This window comes from Garra rufa, chromosome 20, assembly GCF_049309525.1.
Source record: "Garra rufa chromosome 20, GarRuf1.0, whole genome shotgun sequence".
In the NCBI taxonomy this organism is placed as follows: Eukaryota; Metazoa; Chordata; class Actinopteri; order Cypriniformes; family Cyprinidae; genus Garra; species Garra rufa.
In genome coordinates this window covers 28,814,944-28,840,186 of record NC_133380.1, presented here as the reverse complement: position 1 = coordinate 28,840,186, position 25,243 = coordinate 28,814,944, and the positions used below count along the sequence as shown (strand labels likewise).

Sequence of the window (25,243 nt, the reverse complement as noted above, 5' to 3'; positions counted from 1 at the left end):
CAGGACCAACACATGTTTGCCCTGGATCAATGGCTGAATCCTCAGCAGGGCCAGGAATACTGTAGCAACTCAAGGCGATTTATATGCCAACACAGCGGATGTCCTGTTCAGGAGCCCGGGGCTTCATGGCCCTTGCATATGGCACTCCTGCCTGACTTGCCTGATCCCTGACCTCTCTTGTAACAATAACATGCCTGGACCCTTGCTCTAAGGGACCTCTGTCCGTATAAATGCAAAGTTTCTCCAAGGGCCGAACAGATGCATGCTAATTTTGGTACTCGAGTCTGAAGTCAGTGCTGAAGCAATCTCATATGCATCAACCCAAGCACTGTTACCACTGCCAAGGACGCCATGTGCCCTGAAATTGTTTCAGTGGGACCGTTGCTCTTCCTCTGAATGACTTGAGGCAGTTCAGCACTGACTGGGCGCGCTTGTTCGTGAGATGAGTCCAACTCCATCCCGAGAACAGAGATGCTCTGCACTGGGGAGAGCTTGCTCTTTTCCCATTTGACCTAAATTCACAACAGACTGAGGTGTAAGCACAAGGACCTGTGCACACACAATAAATCTTGAGAGTAAGCTAGAATCAGTTTCAAGATAATTGAAAAATGCAGATGCCCGCTTCCCTTAGCAGGACAGTAACAGCCTCTGCAAGCTTTCGTGAAGACACAAGGTGAGAGGGACAGTCTGAAAGAAAGAACCTCATTCTGATATGCCTGATCCTGAAAAGCTTTGAAAAGCTTTATAGGGTTCTTGGCACTTGCCTGATGAACAGGCTGCATCGCTTTCTTGCAGGCAGTTTGTTGCTGTGGCCAGGCTGTGGACTCGGGCTAAAGATGCCACCTTGGAAGCTGTCTCATCTCAGCAGATTCAAGGACCAGAAGTAAAGTTGTCCAAATGATATTATTAGCCATGCATATAACTAATCAAAAATTAAGTTTTGATATATTTACGGTGGGAAATTTACAAAATATCTTCATGGACCATGCATCCATGGATCTTTACTTAATATCCTAATGATTTTTGGCATTAAAGATAAATAGATTATTTTGACCCATACAATGTGTTTTTGGCTATTGCTACAAATATACTGTGCTACTTAAGACTGGTTTTGTGGTCCAGGATCACATATTTCAATGGCCCGTTGTCCTTTCTATAACATTTTATTTAATTGATTGCTATCAGAAGACGTTCAACGAGTATAATTAAATTTTTTATAAAAAACATTGCCTATCCTATCTTTAAATATCCAATAATTAAAATGTAATCATGTCATATTGTTAACTATAACTAGTATATAATTATGCAACAACCATAAGTAGTTGTTGTCAAACCATATTCTCTGTCACAAGGCTCAGACATATTAAGGTACAACTGAAAATTACTAACAGCTTAACAAGGACAATGAGGACTTACTGTATGCTTTACCTCCTCTGTCCACTGGATGGCAGTGTCATATACCATGAGTTTCATACTAAAACCACAATATATACTTCAGAGGTTCAGGCAGTCATATAATGTAGTAGTAAAATCTACATCTACAGTATACAGGTTTTTATTAAATTGCAGTATATTAGGTGAAGATCACATAACAACGATTACAATTACAATTTATTTATTTTATATATATTTTTTAAAAGGGTCATTAATATTGAACTGACTTCAAAGGCACTTCCTCATCTGTTGCATCTTGTCGACCCCTTATCCTGTTTTGACAAGGATTTACAAAAGCCTAACTCAGGGAGACAGGTAGCACTTTCCAAAAACAACAACTCCAAGGGAGTTTAAAGTTGTTGAGACAACTTTGAGACAATGAGTGCATTGTGCATTTTCCTATGCCTGAAACATCTCACAGTTTGTAGTCAAATAAGGGCGATGGAACACATTGTACTCATAACATGGCTTTTTTCAGCACTGGGAACTATATGCCTGTAACCATGGTACGAAGCAATATTGATTATTTTTATTTTTAACACAAAACCTCTCAAATGTGTTCTTTTTAGTAAGTAGTTAAGAAAAATATATTACCATTTTCATATATAACCAAGTCCTAGTAATCAGAGACATGGCCTGCTGTTACATGGAACAGTTACTGTGCAGAAATGAATGCAGAAAGTTCGTAATGTGCTACATATCATTTTTCAGTGATGTGCTTCAAAAGATTTCTAATGGCTTAATGTTGATGGTTCTTATGTAATCTGACTTATGCACTCTCAGAAAGAAAGGTACAAAAGAGTTTGTGCTTCAAAGAACAAATTTGTCCCTTTCCTTCAAATGTGCATTAGGAACCAGCACACTGGAAAACCTTTTAAGTAATTTTGTAGCTGCCTTTTATGGTTATGGTTAAGATTCTTGTTTTTCATTTTTACATAAAGGCACTGAGCCCATGGCATCTTTAAAAAAGAGCAAATTACAGGGAAAAATTAATTTGCAGTCATTCGTCCTGCTTTTTTGCATCATTTGAAAGTTGAAAAAATGTAAATGTTATTGTTTATGTCTCTTTCTCTTCTTTAATCTATGCTTTTATTGTGTTTTGCATGGACAAGCTAATTTTTTTAAATCACTTTTTTGGAAGTTTTTGTTTTATTGTAACCTTTCACTGTATTATAATAACCTGACATTGCCAAAATCTAGAAGTGAAGAGTATTTTACTCAAATAAACCACGGAAAACATTTCATTGCTTTCACATTTGTTGGAATTCACAGCACATAATTTCCCTGTGTGATTGCTTATTAATAATGTTCATTCTACATTAATGCGCTGTGAGGGGAAAACAAACATAAAATGCTATATTAAAGCATTCCAAGGCTGTGCAGGATTAGTTGACACCCAGACTTATATAAACTTTAGAACTTCTTGGTATATTTAATGTTATGGTCTAAATATAAACATACCCATCTGTTGACTGAAACTAAAACAAAATAAAGGTTAAATATATTATTCTGTTTCTTGTTGGGAACTTTATGTGGAAGTGTTTTTGGATTCTATAAATGCCCTGAATTAGGCCAGTCTTAAGCACCTTTGAGATACTGGTGATTTTCTGCCAGGGCATTACTCATTAAATTGTTAATTTTCTTTTACCCTAAAACACTCTAAATACTGGTAATAAATTAAATAAAAAATGTAATAAATAAATAAAATAAAATAACACAGCACGCTGCTCCCTGAGTTGTCTTGTGTTTTTACCGTTTGTTAGTGTGGTAGACTGAAAGTTATTATTTACTTGCGCTTTTGGTCACAGTAAGATTCTTGGATAAACTCATTTAGTTACACAACAGGATTTGAGCTGAGCTCTGATTGCATGGTAAGCAGTTCTGCCCTTATGGAGAAAAAGAATAATTGTCCCAAATGTTGCCAGCTAAGTATTTCCTTTTTGTTTGGAAGTCATTCAAAGTATTTTCTAGTTGTGAGCCCTGAGCAGAATACAGGCTGTTTCTCAATCCATGCACATGTTTATCCTGGTGTCTTACTTTACCCTTGGTTTTGGTTTAGATGTTTTTTCCATTTCAGCCTGGAGGAAACAATAAACATCTATCATCTATCTTGTTCTTGTATCTATCTATCAGACGATATGTGAATCTAATACGCAATCTTTTATTTTTTTTATTTTTATTTTTTTTAATCCTGACATATATGCCTATAGTTGTATGTCATAGTCTGTCATATAGGCCTACTAACCAACGAAAAATCTGTGGTTAAAATACAAACTTCAATAAATGTACCATTAAATTCCATAAAGAGGTAAAGTAGGCTACCACAAAAATCCTTTGCTCAAAATATGTAATTTCAGAATAACTTAATCTGGTCGTTAAACTTCAACGCCGTCGTTAAAACTCTCAAAGTAGCCCGTTTCGCAATGATAAATCACAAAGGATGTTTTTATGCATTATAGGTGTCGTATTTCTCTGCGTCGCCTCAACGCATGCGCTGCTGATTGGATGAGACGCTTTGTCGACATCGCATGAGCCAATAACGAAGCTTCGCGCTTATCCATCGATTAACAAGGGGAAGGAGCTCTTCTCCTGACGTCACATAGCAGCTAGTTGGGAAGTCCGATTCATTCTCGCGAGTCGGTTCTTTTGAACACTGTTTCAATTGACCAGCTCATCGGTTCTTTTACGTCCTCACGTGTTCCCAGACTTCCATTTGTCCATGCTTCAAACATGTTGATTAAAATATCTGTTTATTAAATCCATGACGCTTATTAGTTATTGGCTCAGACCTGACAGAATGAGTGGTGCAGTGAATTTGTGTTACTATTTTTTTTAATTATAGTAGCTACAATCAGTCACACTGAGTGCAATAAATAAACAAAATAAGCAATAGATATTTCATTTTCATTTCATTTCATTTATTTATTTATTTATGTATTTTTTAAATATACATATAAATAAAATGTGAATGTAATATTGATGGATAATATTTCCCCGCAGTATCAAATCACTCTAGAAACGATCCTACCATACTAGTTGGATTTCTTGAACCAATCCATGTCCGACTCTCGAACCGGCTCTTGCAAACGTGAACCGGTTCACGTGTCCGAACATCACTAGTTCAGGATTGGACCACACATTTCGCCCAATCTGTGTTACCAGCAGCAACAGAGAGAATCGGGCTCACATTCATAGGTGTCATTGGCACAGAGCGGAGCGCTGGCTGTCATCCTCAACAAAGGAATGGTTTGAGCGCACTGTCTCCATGGTGATGCCGTGTATCAGACATATATCATCCATAGGTTGTGCCATGCATTCAAGGAATACGTGAATCGTGTGTGCCAGAAGAAGCCTTTTGCGCCAGTGTGCGCATTTGGAGAGGCGCATCAGCCGTGATCAGACTGCAGCTTTACTGGATCATCGGACCCTGCTTTTGCATTTTTATTTAGCTCTTTTGTTTTCTGGGCTTATTTTTCTGTTGAAATATAATGTTGCGCTTCACAGCTGGCAGGCTGCTTGTCGGATTGTTCTTTTTGGGGTTTTTGCACAGTTTGGAGGTGGTTCTTCCAGCAAGGGCAATAGATGGTGAGTGTATGAAGATGGTTTTTCATCTGGCATATGTATCATCACACAACACCCACAATTCAGCAACTGTTGCCATGCATTTAGAAATCGTATCAATACGGAGCATCCTTTGAGACCCAAACTGCGTAAATACACAGTTTCTTTCTCTATTTCAACCGAATATAAAATGGCATCAGGGAGAAATAAAGAAACGGTTATAAGAAAGGTAGATGGCAGGTCTGATAATGGATTAGATAACGGTTTACGTTGAAGTAGCCAGCGCATACATCACATAACCAGCTCAGGAGTGCAGATACATTGATAATCTGTGGATGAAGCATCACAGCGCACATGCCCAGAATACAACATGACACATGCAACTTTTTCCACATCAGTTTTCACATCATGTCCACTGATTATACCAGACAAAACGCCTGTTATGGAATTTTGGAGATGCAAATAAATAAATATAAATAGCTTAGAGCCCAGAACTTATTTGCTATTGAATTTTTGTGAGTTTTGCAGAAGAGACATTGCCATGTCCTGCTGGTCATTTTGATCAAGCCGTTTCGCATTTAATGAAGGAGATGGTATGTTTAGATGTGTTGAATCAGAACTCTTTCATGAGTAGCTGCAGTATCTGCAGTCCAACAGGCCCTTTCCATCAATGACATGTATTTGTACAGGGAAGAATGGAATGCTGATCTTTGGAGTGAAATGTATGATGGATTGCTGCTTCTTTGAGCCTTCACTTCTCTTTAAAAGCTTTGTAGTCCGTCTGTTGCATGTTATTTTTTACATGCACACAGTCTGTACTGAAGCCCACAAAGTTGAAGTGCTTTGAGCAGACAAATGAGCTTCAAGATTCAAGATTTGTGATATGGACATTTTAGGAATCACTTAGAACTGTAGTACACTGTTATCTTGTAAAGTTGAACTCCTTTCAGTACTGTAAATGCTGGTCTGAGGTCAACAAATTGATAAATGTGTGTGAAATTGTTTGTGTGGAAGTAAATCCTAACTCTGGAAACAACTACACACTTGTTTACTTAGCTTTGCAAAAGAGGACAAAGCACAGACTTCTTTGTTTTTATATAAAGCTGCTGATAATTTCTACAAACTATCACTGCTACAGATTTCAGAACTATGAAAAAACACAGTTTATTAATCATTTTGACATTGAGGACATCTCAAGAAAGGCTTTGGCAGATTGAACTATCTTACACTTACAAACCTACAGATATATTTATCTGATTGTTTTGCTGAAAATGTCCTCATTGGGAACAAATTTGGAGAAGTGTGCCATTGCATCACTTGCTCACTAATGGATCAGAGTGCCATCAGAATGAGAGTCCAAACAGCTGATAAAAACATCACAATATTCCACAAGTAATCTACACGACTTCAGTCCATCAGTTAACATTTTGTGAAGAAACAAATCTGTAATTGAGATGTTTCTAAGTTAAGACAAGTCATCTGGAGAGAAATCAGGAGAGAAATCTGCAAAGCTCAAGAATCAGTCCAATAACAGTCCATTACAGATTTAAACAAATATGTGGGTGGATTTTGATATGAGAGGACAAAAGGGGATGAACTTTTTCACTAGAGGAAACGTTAATATGGATTATTGACTCCATAATTGCAATGGTTTAAATTTAAAAGGCCTTAATGAAGGATTTGTTTATAGCAGAGAATCCATGGTGATCAAGTAACGTACTGTGATGCTAAATTTGCCCATAATTGTTCAAATGAAGAAACTCATCTAAATCTAAATTTTGATATTACATACTGTCACCCCCCCGGACTTTCATGTTGGTTTCTCCCATTCTCCCCCGCAGTTCAGTGTTTTTGGTTTCTCCCTCATTGTCTCCACCTGGATGTGTAATCAGTCTGTCTATTTAGTGTGTGTGTTTTCCCCTCTATGCTGTTGGTCTTTAATGTTACCACTCCGTGTTCCTGTGTCTGCCTGTTTCCCCATTGGATTTATTAAATGTACGTCTTTTTATTACGTCGTTTTTCGTGTGTTCCTGCCTGATCCGTGACAGAAAGACCGACCAATACAGTTTATTTTTTTGGCGTGTTCTCCTCCGTTTTGTTTCCCGTTCGTTTTTCCCAGTCTTTTTGTTTCCGTTGTGTTTCCCCCATGGATTCCTTCCTACGTCCAGAATTCATCCTCCTCCGGCTGAAGCAGGGTGATTTACCGCTCGAGGGTTACACTCTCATGTTCCAGCTTGTAGCAAACACCACCAGCTACCCGGACGACACGCTCTGTACGTTCTGTTAAGCTAGCCTCAACGCGTCGTGCAGAGCGCCGTCATCCGAGGATGGCCCTCGAGCGGATTTCGCCGCATTTGTGGAGTGGACACTGGCGAGAAACAGACCCGCGTTCCCCGCCTGTTTCAAGGAGCATCTCGCCAGTGCCACTCCGGACCCAGAGCCCAGCCAGCCACCCCGACCCGCGGATTATGAGCCCTTCATAGACGGAAAGCCCGAGCCCGGAGCGACAGCAGTATGGAGTGCCGACGGGGTCAAAACTGCTGATCAGGTGCGTGAGCCGGCCATTACATCCGCGACGGTGGAGTGCTTTGTGGAGCAAGAGAGGGCTGTAGAGAGCCCCGTCCACTGCACCGCCACTGGGGGTGAGCAAGAGCACAACTCTGGGGACTTAATTGACTGTTTCACGGAAATACCCATCTGCCTGGATTTCCCTCCCACCCTCCCTCTTCTGCCTAAGCCTGAATCTCCGCTGGTTCCGCCTAGCCGTCCAGAGGCACCGCTGGTTCCGCCCAGCCTTCATGAATCTTTGTTGTCTGCTGTCTGTCCCCTTGCTCACCCTCAGCCCACCATCTGTGCGGTGGGTTCGCCGCGGGTCTGCCAATCTCCATCGGTGTCATGGCTGGAGGATCCCTCACCATCGCCTCCAGCCTCAGAGTCCTGGACTCCGCCTCGGCCCTCCGACCCTGCGGCTCCACCCCGGCTCTCTGCTCCCTCGTCTCCGCTGTCGCCCGTCGGTCCACCAGCTCCACCGGGCTCCATCGTCCCTCCGGCTCCGCCCTGGTCAGTCGTCGCCCCACCTTCGCCTCCGGACTATACTCCTCCGGCTGTGCCTCGTCGCTCTGTCCCACCGGCTCGTTGGACCTCCTCCCTCCCGCGGGCACAGCCTCGGCCCTCTGTTGCTCCGGCTCCGCCGCGGACCTCTGGATCTCCATCTCCGCCTTGGTCGCCAGAGCCTTGGGTTCCACCTTGGCAAGATCTTCGGCTTTCCGTCTCCGCATCGGGCTCTCCCACCACCTGCTCCGCCTCCGTCGGTCGGACCCATGGAGTCGTCAGCCTCTCCTCCACCATGGCTCCTCCCTCCATCGGCTCCACCGTGGAATTACATCTTGGCTGCGGCCTGGGTCCCACCTGGCTCCTCATGCTCCAGCCCCCTCCTGTCACCTCCTTGGCTCCTCTCTCCGTCATCACCTCCATGGACTGTCCCGTCACCATTCTGGACTCCATCTTTTGCCCTCCTCCCGGGAGTTCGTCCTCCGCCGAAACCCCCTCCTAAGACTGTTTGCTGTTTCCCGTTTGTCGGCGCGAGGACACGCCTTCCGGGAGGGGGAGGTAATGTCACACCCCCGGACTTTCATGTTGGTTTCTCCCATTCTCCCCCGCAGTTCAGAGTGTTTTTGGTTTCTCCCTCATTGTCTCCACCTGGATGTGTAATCAGTCTGTCTATTTAGTGTGTGTGTTTTCCCCTCTATGCTGTCGGTCTTTAATGTTACCACTCCGTGTTCCTGTGTCTGCCTGTTTCCCATTGGATTTATTAAATGTATGTCTTTTTATTACGTCGTTCGTGTGTTCCTGCCTGATCCGTGACACATACATTCTCAGCAAATTTGATTTTTGTCTAAACTATTTGTTTAAATTGTTTTTGTTTTATTTCCTTGTTTCTAACAGACTGCAATATGCAGTTAAAATGACTGTGATAGTAACACACAATTTTCTCACAAAGGCTTTTACCGCAGTATAGAATATGCCTTCTCACTGAGCTGAAAGACTTCATGTTCAGTTCAGTGGCTGGCTAAGCTCATCAATGGTGTTAATTAAGGGGCCCCTATCAGAGAAGTACACAGAAGGTTGCTGTTGTATCCGGGGTCCTTTTAGGTGACACACACTTTCATCTAATTCTTAAAGCAACCTCTAAAACAAGGAATTTAAACATTTCTTTTAAGAATATTTAGTTTAAAACATACCCTGACAGGCAAATGAATAGTTGGATTAACAGTGATTAAACTTTTAAGATAACTTTTTACTCACTTGGCCGTGGTTCAAAATTTGTCAGCCTTAGATAGTAAGATAATAAACATAATACATTTTTAATGACTTTTGAATTAATATGGAGTACAATCTGTTCAACTTGGGTGACTTGAGCTTGAGTGTGTAATTAACATACGTTGTCATATCCCAGCTTAATATGCAACTATAAGAAAGCCATTCACAGCTTGAGTCCTCTGAAAAGTGGATGCACTGTGACTCTGTAACACCGTCTAAACATCCTGAGCAGCTCAGCACCAACACTGACTCAACCCTGAGATGGGGAAAGACTATCTGTTGGAGTCTTAACTGATAAAGGGCCTTTAAAAAATTGTTATTTTTGCAGTTCCATTTGATGTTAGTGGTGCAGAAATTGCACTTAATCTGTAATTTCAGCAATTTAGTGCACAGCACAATTGCTCTCGTTCAATCGTTTTATGTATGTTTTGCCATTATATTGGCCATCCAGCCATATATGCTCCTAGATACACCAACATTAGTTCACCAGAACTGCTCAGTTTATTCTGACTAATGTGGCTTTATAGTGGAGGTTTTGGTTGAAACTGAAGGGAGACTAAAAGGATTATTTACTCATCCTCCTTTATATCCAGATTTATGGCTTTTTTCTTGTGTGAAACATAAAAGGAAATGCTCCTGCAAGTACAATTACAATGAATGATGACTAATATCCTAAAAGGGTTTCATACAATCATGCTCTATATTCCTACAGTATAAAATACATTACATTGTGTGAGAAACATACCAACTAAGTAGATAAAGCCAGTTTAGCCAGTTTTGTCTGCAGCCAATGTCTTTATATTTTCTGACAGGTAGCCTACCCCCTAAGGGTTTGACATTTCAAGAGTTAGAGCTGATAGGAAACTCTTAATAAGAGCTGAAGAGATATTACACTGCATACGTTCTGCATAGCACAGGAAAGACAGAAAAAGTGGCGAAATAAACAATGTTGAGACAGACGAGTGTGTTCCCCACCCCCAACTTCAGTCTCCTTCACTCAACTGTGAAACACATCTGGATAGCGAAAGGTCATTTGTTTGGAAGTATGCATGAGGAGAGGGTGGAAAAGAGGGTGGATATTCTCTCAAATACTATTTACACATTGATCGCACCCTTAGGCTCAGTGCATTTGTTTTGATCAAGATGTTTTGTGGAGAAACTTGCATCAGCAATCCCAGAAATGGGAAATATCAACCATAGGAAGGAAGTAACATGAATTGGTGAGGGGGGCATGAGAGAACTTTGAGCTGAAGTAAGATGACAGGAGAAAGACTGAGCTGCTCTTCCCTCTCTTTTATCCATCGTCCCCCTTAGCAATGTGGGTAATGTTGCATGATGTGCTTTAATGATCTTAGATAATTTAGTAGATTAGGGTGCTTTGTTTGTTCTATAGGTTTAAAACTAACCTAAAAATAGAAATCTGTTAGCACTTAATTTGCATGACAATTTTTCTTTTGTAGAAATGTAAAAGGAGACATTTTTAAGAATGTCCACACTGCTCTTTTCCCTACAATTACAACAGCAGTGGCCAGGGGCTGTCAAGCTCCAAAAAGGACAAAAGCACTACAAAAGTATCAGAAAAAGTTACTTTACAGGTTCACACAGTCATGTAATCTGAAGAAAAAAGGCTCTTTGGAAAAACTTACCACCAATACATACAATTCTCTGCCGTTTCCATCTGAACTCAACACTAGTATCGCAAAAACACCAACAACACACAAACATATAATGACAGGCACAGATTATCAATGAATAAAAAACTTAATTTCACATGGTTCCTTGCACAATGGACCTATCAGTAAGCCCCGCCCCCTTAGATACTCTTTCTGCCTCAGACAAACAACTGAAGTTGCTAACTGTCTTACAATGAGCTTGTCACAATATGTTTTTGATCAATTTTGGACAGAGAAGGACCATATGGCATTGAGGGATATATAAAAGATTTTAAATAAATATGGTGGGTAGCAAGATTTATTTGGAAGCAAGGGCTTACAGATTGCAAATCAAGTGGGAGAAGCTTCATGTTACGATCGTCACGATTACAGATGACAACATCTAGGATCAACACTGTTCATGTACTGCAGGGTAAGATTAAATTAAATTGAATTTAACCAGTTTAATATCGAGAGGCACTGAAACCTTCGAGACCTTCGTTGGAATGTTTTTGACCTACATTGTACATGACATGACAACAGTCTAGCTAGTTTTAGCCAGAGATACCTTGCTGAAGCACAAGATTACATTAGCATTCTGCTTGAGAAGATGAAAATTACAACCTAATGAGAGTATGACAACCAGAAAATGAACACTGAATAATAAAATAATCCTAAATTTCATTGCCTATTCTCTCAGGTTACCTGGAATTAGTGTTACAAGTACCCCAGTAACATAGTATTACCATTTTTGGACCATAAAAACCATCAAACCGATGAGAACTGGCGCTGAAACCTAAAGATGTCCGAGTTCTGGTCCCCATGCAACTAATACTCAATTGATATAAACTCATCTACGTTTGTTCAAGGAGAGGGGCTTACCGATAGGTCAATTCTATGTTGTGACATAAAAACACCATAGTATATGATTTGTTATCAAATTTTGAGGTTGGCATCACATGACAAATGCCATACAGTATGGATTTTCTGATGTAGTCAGTTGCTCAGTACTTCACCTGGTACAGCATTACACTTGCGATATGGGGCACTTACGAGTCCCTTTAAACACAATTAAAGACTTGTAGATGTAAGATAAAATGACACTGTTGCTTCAGCAAATGTGTTCTTACATTTGCTACTGTTAAGACTATTGGTTATGTTTACGGTAGGGTACTTTAGTGTAAGTGGTATATTACTTTCATACATCATAGAGCATTAATGGGATTGTTCACCCCAAAATTAAAATTCTGTCATTAATTACTCACCCTCATATCGTTCCAAACCTGAAAGACCCTTGTTCATTTTCACAACACACATTTTTGTTTAAATCCAAAAGCTTTCTGACCCTGCATAGACAGCGACACAACTACCACGTTCAATTCCCAGAAAGTTGGCGAGAACTACAAAAAATAACTACTTTATTCAACTGTTGCTTCAAAGTGTGTCCATGAGAATACCACAACGCATGCATGTGGTGCTGCTAACAATTTCCATCTCTCTTAGTTCATTGTCTGCATATTCTGGCTCAAATAAGTAAGGCTGGGTAAAAAATCGCAAGTCATCCTCTCTGTCAAAGAAATTGTTGAATAAAGTTGTTATTTTTGTTTTCTTTGCACTCAAAAGTATTCTAGTAGCTTCGTAACATTGCGGTTGAACTAATGATGTCACATGGACTATTTTATCAATGTCCTTGCTACCTTTCTGGGTCTTTAATGTGTCAGTTGTGTTGCTGTCTATTGAGGGTCAGAAAGCCCTTGGATTTCATTCAAAATATCTTAATTTGTGTTCCGAAGAACTTTTCAGTGTCCACTCACTGGTTTCATTTTCAAACTGCTGCACTATATACAACAGCCACCATGATAAAATGTTGCCAGATATTCGTTCCACCTTTTTCAGATAAAGCTAAACTCACTTTTTTTTGTTTCCACATATTTAAACTTGGAGCATGGAGGCATGTTAGTGTTAGGTTTGATGCCAGTGACACCGAACGTTTCTTGTATCAGTAATAAGCAGTTTCCACCCTCCATATGCATGAGAATATTCTTCAAATATCTTCTTTTATATTCCTCTGAAGAGGGAAAATAATACAAGGTTGGAATGACATCAGGGCGAGAAAAAAAATAGACCTACTAGTTCAACTAGTTTAAGCTGGTCTCCTTGCCTTGGCCAACCCTGCTGAAAAAACCAGCATATGCTGGTTAGGTATGTTTTGGTGCTGGGATGCTGGTTTTAGCTGGTATATGCTGGTCCTTTGCTGGTTTATGCTGGTCCCTTGCTGGTTTATGCTGGTCCTTAGCTGGTTAATGCTGGTCCTTTGCTGGTGTATGCTGGTCATGTTGCTGGTCAAGGACCAGCATAAACCAGCAAAGGACCAGCATTAACCAGCAACATGACCAGCATAAACCAGCAAAAACCAGCAAGGGACCAGCATAAACCAGCAAAGGACCAGCATATCCCAGCTAAAACCAGCATCCCAGCACCAAAACATACCTAACCAGCATATGCTGGTTTTTTCAGCAGGGAAACCAGTGTTTAGCTGCTTAGCAAGTTTGTCTCCCTGTTTGACCAGCTAAAAAGTACCCCAAATCTCTCTAAAACTAGCCAACAGGCTAGCCTGATTAGGAAGGGAGAACAAATAAGAGAGGCAAACCAGTTTAAGATGTTTTTCAGCAGTATTCCTTAAGAAAACAAGTGGCGCTCTACACTTCAGAAGTTCTGTGATGACCATCTCAGCCCATAGACAGTGCTTGCCATCTTTAACGTGTTAGTGAGGGTGAAGACTGTTTTACCAGTGTTCATGACAACAGAGCTGTTCTTGGAGCTCGCAGGGCTGGAAACACTGAGCTCACAGGGCCATAGCTGTCACATTACTCAGACGCTCGCTCGGCCGCCAGCAGGCTGAGATGGAGGAAAACAGCACTGAAGCAAGAGCTGAGGGAACGTTCATGCAGAGAGACTGTCCTTGCGTCCCATAAACATTGAGCTGTTTAAGATTTGGATTTGTTGGTGCAGATAAGGCTGAGGCAGTGGCAGAATAAATGTCTTCCTTTGAAACTGTTGTGAAAGAGTCGAGATGTGTTTAGAGGGAAAGCCATTTCCCATCTTGAGACAAGACACAACGTTTCTGTTGGGTCCTGGTAGGGGGTATTGATTTCTCAAATTACCACTGATTGGAAAGAGCAAACACACAGTAGTTGCTTTGGTAACATCCGCTTTACAGCTGCGTGTTGTTCTTTCCCTGTCGATTGTGGTGGATCTCCTAGTGGAAATTCTCTCATTTTCCACTTAATTGAACTTTTTAAATTGATAACATGCATCTTTAATTTCTTCAAAATGTTTAAAATGTCCTGTTAATGTAACTATGTACAGTTACACAATCCTATATCTTCCTGAAGGTTCAATGCAGTTGCATTTTAATTTGGCTTTGCGTTTGCGTTATTGTTTGAGTACAGAAACCAACCATTTGAGGTTTAAAGTCCACTGCCAATGAATAGCTGTCATACTTGGCTAGACTGGTGTCTAAACAGGGGTTATAATGGGTGTTTGAGAAAGCCATGGATCACTGCTTTTAATGTAACTAATGTTTCAGACTCTACAGTGTTTATACAGTGGGTTTCAAGATTGTAACCACTATCTGTCATAACTGTGGGAAAGAATAGAAAAATCTGAAGCAAGACTAAATCTGAAACCCTGACCTGTTATGAATGCACAGTTTCCTATTTCACAAATAGGAAATTAAACATGTGACGTAAGAGACAAACCAATACCATACAATACAAACCGGCCACCTAATAAATCTGCCATGACTTTACCTGGAAACTCAGTAGAATATTCACAATCAGACCTTTATCAAGGATGTCTCAAGGATTTCAAATTCCATGTGGCGACGCATATGTGGAAAATTTTATTATATAATGTTACACATTTACAATGTGTCTTCATGTTTTGTGACAGGTGCAGTGTCTCATAGAGATGAATACTGACTCATCTTGTGTGTAATGTTGCCAGTTTATGCTAACTAAGAAACAGCAAATAGAAACATTGCCAAATAAGTCTATCATACTCAACTTAAGGGTATTTATACCCATAAATAAAGCATTGCTTCAAAATCCAACATTTAAGACCCCTGCTACAGAGCAACATTTATGGGAAATGGGAAAGTTAAAAGATATGAAAGTAGATATAACAGGTATTAAAGGCTTACATGATTCTACACTAAGGTTCATACAGCTGAGGTCAAACATTTACATCTCCCTTTTCAGAATCTCTTTTCAGAATTACTTAAGAGGGATCATACAAAATGCATGTTATTGTTTATTTAGTACTGACCTGAATAAGATGTTTCACATGAAAGATGTTTACATACAGTCCACAAGAGAAAATAATAGCTGAATTTATAAAAATTACCCCGTTCAAAAGTTTACATCCCCTTGATTCTTAATACTATGTTCTTACCTAAAAAGATGTAAACTTTTGAATTGAGTCATTTTTATAAATTCAACTATTATTTTCTCTCGTGGACTATAGGTTAACATTTTTATGTGAAATATCTTATTCCGGTCAGTACTAAATAAACAATAACATGAATTTTGCAGATTCTGAAAGGGGGGTGTAAACTTTTGACCTCAACTGTATCAGATATCCTGAAAACATGTGGCCAAAGTTCTTGAAAATCATTGGACAATGACAACTTTACACCAAAGTCATTATTGTTCATGTGTGATTTTGGCCCATTCTTCTTGGCTTGAGTAAGTCTATGTTGGACATTCATTTGACTTTAAATGTGAACTTGTTTTGGGGATTATTGTCCTGCTGAGAAATGAACTTTCTCTAGGCTTGCCTTGCACTATTCCCTGTATTTTCCAGCAACTCTGAACAGTGGAGAAAGTTTCAAATAGTGCTGTTATTTTGGGCGCTTTAGATCTGCTCAAGAATTTAACCTTAATATAACTGCCTCACTTTGTCAAGGCAATGGGTGTCCCATATGCCTGTGACTGGACCTGGTGCTTTTTGAGTACTAGGATATTTTGTGCAAACATTACAGTTCTTGGAGAACATGACATAATCATTGGCACTGGATATTTGTTATCTATTTTTCATGACATCTCTTTTTTACCTTCTTCTTTTTCATCTTTTCTTATGTTCCCTGTATTAGAATGACTTAGGGACTGCATTCAATTAAATTAAAAAGTAGAGCACATATTAGCACAGGTCCTTCTCAAAAAAATTAGCATATTGTGATAAAGTTCATTATTTTCTGTAATGTACTGATAAACATTAGACTTTCATATATTTTAGATTCATTACACACAACTGAAGTAGTTCAAGCCTTTTTTTGTTTTAATATTGATGATTCTGGCATACAGCTCATGAAAACCTCAAAAAATTAGCATGTTTCATCCGACCAATAAAAGAAAAGTGTTTTTAATACAAAAAAAGTCAACCTTCAAATAATTATGTTCAGTTATGCACTCAATACTTGGTCTGGAATCCTTTTGCAGAAATGACTGCTTCAATGTGGCGTGGCATGGAGGCAATCAGCCTGTGGCACTGCTGAGGTGTTATGGAGGCCCAGGATGCTTCGATAGCGGCCTTAAGCTCATCCAGAGTGTTGGGTCTTGCGTCTCTCAACTTTTTCTTCACAATATCCCACAGATTCTCTATGGGGTTCAGGTCAGGAGAGTTGGCAGGCCAATTGAGCACAGTAATACCATGGTCAGTAAACCATTTACCAGTGGTTTTGGCACTGTGAGCAGGTGCCAGGTCGTGCTGAAAAATGAAATCTTCATCTCCATAAAGCTTTTAAGCAGATGGAAGCATGAAGTGCTCCAAAATCTCCTGATAGCTAGCTGCATTGACCCTGCCCTTGATAAAACACAGTGGACCAACACCAGCAGCTGACATGGCACCCCAGACCATCACTGACTGCGGGTACTTGACACTGGACTTCAGGCATTTTGGCATTTCCCTCTCCCCAGTCTTCCTCCAGACTCTGGCACCTTGATTTCCGAATGACATGCAAAATTTGCTTTCATCCGAAAAAAGTACTTTGGACCACTGAGCAGCAGTCCAGTGCTGCTTCTCTGTAGCCCAGGTCAGGCGCTTCTGCCGCTGTTTCTGGTTCAAAAGTGGCTTGACCTGGGGAATGCGGCACCTGTAGCCCATTTCCTGCACACGCCTGTACACGGTGGCTCTGGATGTTTCTACTCCAGACTCAGTCCACTGCTTCCGCAGGTCCCCCAAGGTCTGGAATCGGTCCTTCTCCACAATCTTCCTCAGGGTCCGGTCACCTCTTCTCGTTGTGCAGCGTTTTCTGCCACACTTTTTCCTTCCCACAGACTTCCCACTGAGGTGCCTTGATACTTCCCACTGAGGTGCCTTGATACAGCACTCTGGGAACAGCCTATTCGTTCAGAAATTTCTTTCTGTGTCTTACCCTCTTGCTTGAGAGTGTCAATGATGGCCTTCTGGACAGCAGTCAGGTCGGCAGTCTTACCCATGATTGCGGTTTTGAGTAATGAACCAGGCTGGGAGTTTTTAAAAGCCTCAGGAATCTTTTGCAGGTGTTTAGAGTTAATTAGTTGATTCAGATGATTAGGTTAATAGCTCGTTTAGAGAACCTTTTCATGATATGCTAATTTTTTGAGATAGGAATTTTGGGTTTTCATGAGCTGTATGCCAAAATCATCAATATTAAAACAATAAAAGGCTTGAACTACTTCAGTTGTGTGTAATGAATCTAAAATATATGAAAGTCTAATGTTTATCAGTACATTACAGAAAATAATGAACTTTATCACAATATGCTAATTTTTTGAGAAGAACCTGTATATGTAACACCGGGTGCTCAGTAAAAGTTTAGCTCTACCAAGAGCATTTATGGCATCGGTCCACCAAATTTTTTGAGTAAAAATGAAAAATAAGCCTGCTACTAAGGGTACTTTACTGTACCCTCAGTCCCTGGGGAAAAATATATTTTAAGTATATTTCAAGTACAATATATATCTCCATATTTATGTATTGCTCTTAAATGTCTTTTTTTTCTCCTATTAGAGCAACTTACTGACATATTTTAAACATAAAAATGTGTTCTGAATGTGCTGAGGTTGGAATGGATTCATTTAGATGGACTATGATTAAAGAGAACAGATAAAACAACTCTGTTTCATACTGATCTATAGGGATCTGCTCTAATGGTCTCTGTGAAACTTAACAGCCTATTAAATGTTACTACATTTTATAATGCCAGCCAAATCATTGTGAATATATCTGTCACAATCTGGCTGAGTGGAGGAGTGAAGATGAAGCAGGAGAACCGTATTAAATGAATATAAACAGTTTAAACAAAACACTGAAACTCAATACAAACAAACAAAAACCGGGAGCAAGCAATGAACGCATGTAACAATACATCGACGGACACTGGGGAGTGAGCAGACACAGACTTAAATACACTGAAAAACAAGGCGTGGTCACAAACAAGATAATGAGATGACGAGGGGGAAATACAAATATGGGCAAGACAAAACCAATACAGACAAAACTAGAAGGGGGAGACAAGGACTAAACCATTATGACTAGAAACAGAGGGGGAAAAACACTGGGAAAACAGAACAGAAACAGACTAAAACCTGACAATATCATGTCTATTCTGTCGCACTACAGGGAATAGAGGCAAATACAGATGAAGTTGTCCAAATTTGTCTGATTGCTAAAAAAAGGAAATGATGATATCATATTATGTAAGATGATAGTCATTTTCTGTGATGGTTTTAAAATGCCAAACTCTACAGAAATGTAATACATTTTTAAACTTTACAATCCTACAATTTTAATACAACAGACTCATGTAGCAACTGCAAACAAAACAGATTCTCCCATATAATAATTTCCAGCAAAAATTATGTTGTTACTGTTGATATCAAATGACTCATATCTTGTCAAAGGATTTTGGTCATGCTGCCCATCCTTACTCTTAAGTATCAGTTGGGATTTTTTTCAACAGAAGAATATTTGCACCTTCTGGCATGGCTGTCTCTTGCTTTCCACACCAACTCAGGCTGAAGATATTGCTTATTTTTCAATTCTGTTTGCCACAAAGAGCCAGTGCTCTTCTGTGGAACTAACATGTGTGTACATACCTGTAATTCAGTTGAGTTATTGCTTTCCTTTGCCCGCTGTGTTTTCCTCCTTTTCTGGTACATTGTCTCCAACTTAGTATTGTCTTTAACAGGCAGGAAATTCACACCAAAGGTGTCTCCTGTAGAAGTGTGGCAGTTGTATGTTACTAACAAAAGTTACTAACAAAGAGTTATATTTATCTAGCACAAATTCAATGAGGGCCTCAGTTTACTGTACCATTTACTAAGATAGTAAGAATCTCCTAGAATCTCTGTGTATATTTGTACTGCAATAATAAGAATAAATAATAATAAAAAAACTAATAAAAATAAAAAAATAACTAAAACAAGCCATTTTAATGTTTTTAATATAATGCTTAGGTGTAAAATTATATGAAAAACTAAAATTATGTGAATAATTTTAAGAAAATGAAAGTCTTTTGAGTTAAAAGCACAAGAGATTATACAGACTCATATTGAGTAAGACCAAAAACTTCCATTAAAGTTGCACTCGTTTTTTTTTTTTTTTTCTAAATAAAATGCCACACACAGCAGTTAAAGGAATGTCTTTAAATTGCAGGACTTTTTAATACTTAATCTCATTTGATTTGTGATTCTGCATCCTGTCTGCTACCTCAGGTCAAATTCAGAAATTAAGTTGTAATTTAAAAGGCATTCCCAGTTTATTTCTGAATGGAACACAGTCCTGATTGATAGCATGTGTGACATTCTCCTTCGATGGGCTCCACAAGTCTCCAACACTCAATTTGTTCCCTTCTTACCTTCTTTATCTTCTCTTTATTGTTCTTTTCCTTTGCTCTGATCCAATTTTCTATATTCGTAATGTAATTACAGTCGCATACCGTCTGCAAACTACAGCCTATTACTCACAGTATTATTCACCGTTCACCTACTTTAGAGACTCCAGACGAGGCAATCATTGCTCATCTTTAAGAAAAATCCAGTGTTTCTTCTATGATGAATGCCTTTGATTATCTTTAATGGGGTTAGCTTAATTCTATCTTTATTTTTTCATGGTAGTTAAAGCACTCTGATATTTTCATCTGTTCTTTGCTTGAGACCTACCATATGAATATGCTGTTGTTTCTTTGGTAACACTTTACAATAAGGTTCCATTAGTCAATGTTAATTAATGTTTTAAATAACATGGACAAACAATAAACAATACATTTATTACAGTATTTAGGCTACTAATCTTTGTTCATGTTAGTTAATGAAAATACAGCCGCTCATTGTTAGTTCATGTTAATTCAGAGTGTATAAACTAAAGTTAACAAGCACTTTTGATTTTAATAATGCATTAGTAAATGCTGAAATTAACATTAACTAAAATTAATAAATGTCATTCATAGCTAATGTTAACTAATGAACATGCCTAGTTCTGCCATGAAAATCTAGATGGCGCAGGCTGACAGGTTGTTAACATTACTGATGATATCACAGAGTTATACAACTTGGCGCAAGCTAATTGGTTCATGTTGCATACGCAACCAATGAGCTTGCAGCTTGCAGCTATTTAAATGGCTGGTAGTATTCACTTGGGCATTTCGCAGTGCGCTTTCAGAGTTCCCCTGAAAACCTACAACTTCCCCAGCTCCACCTGTATTGATCTGCTACGGGTTATTTTATGCTATTTGTGCAGCAGCAGCATGTCTTAAATACTCACAGCACCATATCGCCATATGCTTTGGCAGTAGCAAAGCCCTTTACTTGCTTGCAGCAGCAATAATCTACAACTACAGCAATAACCAACAGCAGCAGAAATTCACCAACAGCAGTGTAGCAGATCTATTCCGCCAAGACCAAATACATTAACATTGTCATATACATTACCATGCTAAATTTTTCATGACTCATGACAGAACTTATTGTAACGTGTTACCAAATAATTATATTGTACATACAGCAAATAATAATAATAATTCAATAAAACAAAATCTTTCTTTGGTCTTCATTTTTCTATTATTGACGGTTTACTTGTCCTTTTTGAAGCAATGTTTACCAAGTTAAAAATTCAATTTATATTGAACTTTTTACAGAAATAAAATAGGTACACATTTAAAATGTGTTCAATAGAAAATGTATTTTTACTGTGGTATCAGAATTGGGTAACGCTTTACAATAAGTTTCATTAGTTTACATTAGTTAACATGAACTAAGAATGAACAATACTTCAACAGCATTTATTCATCTTAGTTAACGTAAACTTCAACATTTACTAATGCATTATTTAAATCAATAGTTGTGTTTGTTAACATTAGTTAATGCACAGTGAACTAACATGAACAAACTGTCTTTTTATTAGCCAATGTTAACAAAGATGAATAAATACTGGTAATACATTAACTAATATTAACTAATAGAACCTTATATTAAAGTGTTACCCAAAATTGGTATCAAATACATGATATTTCACTGGCAGTGGTACTGATTAACTGACTAACTTACAAAATAAGTAAATAAAAGTAATGAAAAAAGAAACAAAAATCATTCAGTTTTTAATTAAGGTATTCCATCAAATGCCACATACATTGTTTGTAGCTTAAATCAATAACAAGTGGAGTTTTAGTTGATCCCTTGCATAGGCAGAATATATAACAGTGTTATATGCTGTAATACTGAAAACAAATGAAATGAATGACTTCGGAATGTGTTTTATAGTGGTACATTAAGATCCGAGCTGTCTCAAAACATTCTAATACTGTGTATAATAGAGAATCAGAGTGACACCAAAGAGAGTGTTGACAACTTTCACCTTTTTTGTTGAAGGGTTTATTTAACCCCATTAATGAGTCAGGCTGTCTAAAGATGTGTCTAAGTGAAGTGTGGCAGATAACCTCCTAACCACTTCCTCTTCCTGCCCGGCAGTTGGACGGCTGCTGCTGGTTATAGAGTCTGATTTATGACGCCATGTAAATGCTCCCATTTATTCCACTGCCGTTACAGCTGCAGTTCACTTCAGCACTGCATATGCACACTTCTCCAGGGCCTCAGTGTGAGTATCCAAATTTCGCAGTTAGTATGTGTAAAGAATGTTAGAATCACTGAGGTAAAAATTAACCAGAAGAAGAACATGAGAACAGAAAATCCATTGATGGCGTTAAAAGAGCAGAGAATTCTCAGCTGAGTCAGAACTTGGTAAAGCTGAATTATTGTTTTTAGTGTCTTGATCACAACAGTAGTCTTTAGTTTTGCGGTAGTGTACTATGTGTATATGTGTGCACTTTTTCACCACTGTCAGAAAGCCACATAAAGACACCCTTCATGTCTTTGCAGCCCTGGAATGCACTGAAATAACCAATGGTCAGGTTTATTTAAGAAAAATATATACGGTATAAAAAATAAATAAACACTGTGTGCATGGTCACCTTAAAGCGAAAAAGACTACTGGGAATGTTTAGTGTTGAAATCTGTGTGGGTTCACTTTAATTTCCTGCCACTAACATTTTTAAAACATTTCGGAATGTTAGTTGTTGCATTTTTTTTTGCCAGCATATTTTTTTTAGACATTTGAGCCCTTTACATTAACATTCATAATTTTTCATTTTTAAACAACACTGTAAAAAGTGTATAAGTATGTAATTGTAAATAAGGATTACTGATGTATGCCTTACAAGAAAATATTATTTCAGTTTTTTAATTAAAAGAATTCATGCTTAATTTAATGTTACTTACTGTTCCTTTTAATAGTGAAATTTTATCTATCTATCTATCTATCTATCTATCTATCTATCTATCTATCTATCTATCTATCTATCTATCTATCTATCTATCTATCTATCTATCTATCTAACCAAGCCTAGCAACTAGAATCGTGTTAGTGACATGATTATCAGGCTAGAAACATGTTAACAATATGCTAATCATGCTAGAAACATGCTAGTAACTTGCTAATCACGCTAACAACAGCCTACTAATGCTAACATCATGCTAGCGACATTATAATCATGCTAGCAACATCCTAGTATCAGGCTAATATTGTCAGAAACATAACAACATGCTATTCATGCTAGTAACATGTTAATAACTCGTTAATCATGCTAGAAACATGCTAACAACATGCTAATCATGTTAGAAACATGCTAATCATGCTAGTAACTTGTTAATCATGCTAGTAATGCTAACATCATATTAGCATCATTCTAATCATGCTAGCTACACGTTAATCATGCTAAATCATGTTCAAAACATGCTTGCTAATCATGTTAGCAACATGTTAATCATGCTAGAAACATGTTAGCAACATGCTAGTAACTTGCTAATTATGCTAGCTACATGCTAGTGATATGCTAAATAAGTTAGAAACATGCTAGCAAAATGCTAAAACATGTTAGCTATCCATCCATCTGACAGACTGTATTGCCTTCAAAACATTCAAGCTTTAAGCGTAAAACTACTTTAAACGTCAATCTTTAGACTGAAAACCATAATATTTCTACAATTTCTAAAACTTTAACTGAAACATGTTAACAACATGCTAATTAGGCTAGAAACATGTTAACAACATGATAACAACATTCTAATCATGCTAAAAATATGCTAACAACATGTTGATCAGGCTAGAAACATGTTAATATGTTAATCATGCCAGTAACTTGCTAATCATGCTAGTAATTTTAACATCATACTAACAACATTCTAATCATGCTAGCTACACGCTATTCATGCTAATCATGTTAGAAACATGCTAGTGCCAATTGCTAATCATGCTAGAAACATGTTAGGAACATGTTAATCATGCTAGCTACATACTAGTAAAATGCTAAATAAGTTAAAAACATGCTAGCAAAATGAAAAAACATGCTAGCTATCCATCTATCCAATCCTTCCAATCCTATTCATTCTTCAAAACATTCAAGCTTTAAGCTTTAAAACTACTTCAAACGTCAATCTTCTTTGGACTGAAAACCATACAATTTCTACAATTTCTAAAACGTTTAAGTCTTTTATAACTTTAAAACTTTTTCACACTTTCTAAACAGGCTTTTTCAAGCCAACTTAAAGTTTGTCTTGATTAACTTTTTTATCTAGTTATTATTATTTTTCACCACAGAGTAACTATTTTGGCTGCAGTTCAGTTAAATTGATTCCAGATAAGCTGATGCAAGGATTTCATAATGTCTATCATAATCTCACAGCTATGCTCAGAGCATAGTTGGTCAAAAATAACCGGAAGCTGTTTATTAGTCTAAATTTGATGTAGAAACTATTCACTTAGAAATTACTATATGCACTTATTATTATTATTTTTTTAACAGTGCATATGTATAATGTAGAAAAGGATCTCACTGAGCGTCTTTTGAGTTTTCTCCCTATTTTCCTGCAGATGGGAAACTCAATGTTGTGGAGGAAGTTGCAGTTGATAGTCAGCTCTGTTTTTCTTGCTGTTTATGTCTGGAGGTACGGTGCAGATAGCAGACTGGAGGTTTTTAGAGAACTTTTGAGAAGGTGGTCTGGAATGAATTCGCACTTGATTCCAAATAGACAACCAGTGAAAAGCAGTCACATTTTTTGCACTTTCCACAGCCAAACCAGAACAAGATGTCCTTTGATGGCCTCTAGACTCGTTGCCTCACTGGCACTGGTGTGGGAACACTGACCTGGATGTGTGGAGGCACGCGGGTCTCTAAACACGTACAGTCAGGAGAGCGAGAAACAGATCAACACTGACTACCTCCTTTTCCAGTGGCTTTCTGGAAGTACTCTTCCCATTCGTTTTCTCCATTAGGAATTTCAGACATTTCTTCAATAAAGAGTACTAAACCTTAAACCAGATCGAAAACTCAGATAAATCAATATTTTACGATGTATTGCAAAAATACCAGGTGTGTGACATTTTATGTCAATCTAAAAAAGGGCAAATTTTATTTTATAATATAGAAATATTTTCTAAATTCAAAGTTACACTAAAGCTTGCCACCTTGCTCAGTCTCTCGTCTTGTGTTATACTTGTTTAGTTAAAGGACAAGTTCACTTTCAGAACAAAAATTTACAGATAATTTACTCACCCATTATGTCCATGTCTTTCTTTCTTCAGTCATAAAGAAATTATGTATTTTAAGATAAACATTTCAGGATTTCTGTCCATATAGTGGACTTCTATGGTGCCTGTGCGTTTGAACTTCCAAAATGCAG

At 38.3% G+C, this 25,243-nt stretch overlaps 1 protein-coding gene across 1 annotated transcript in view; it reads right to left on the bottom strand.

Annotated features, from left to right (window-relative positions):
* Positions 1–290: 290 nt before the first annotated feature.
* The window catches only part of LOC141293509 (prolow-density lipoprotein receptor-related protein 1-like), an 84,657-nt gene continuing 59,704 nt past the window's right edge, over positions 291–25,243 (bottom strand). The window contains exons 8-10 of the mRNA XM_073825540.1: positions 24,783–24,872; positions 19,109–19,227; positions 291–512 (exon numbers count right to left, since the gene is read on the bottom strand). Coding sequence (XP_073681641.1) covers positions 291–512; positions 19,109–19,227; positions 24,783–24,872 — 431 coding nt within the window. The remainder of the gene's footprint in view (positions 513–19,108; positions 19,228–24,782; positions 24,873–25,243) is intronic.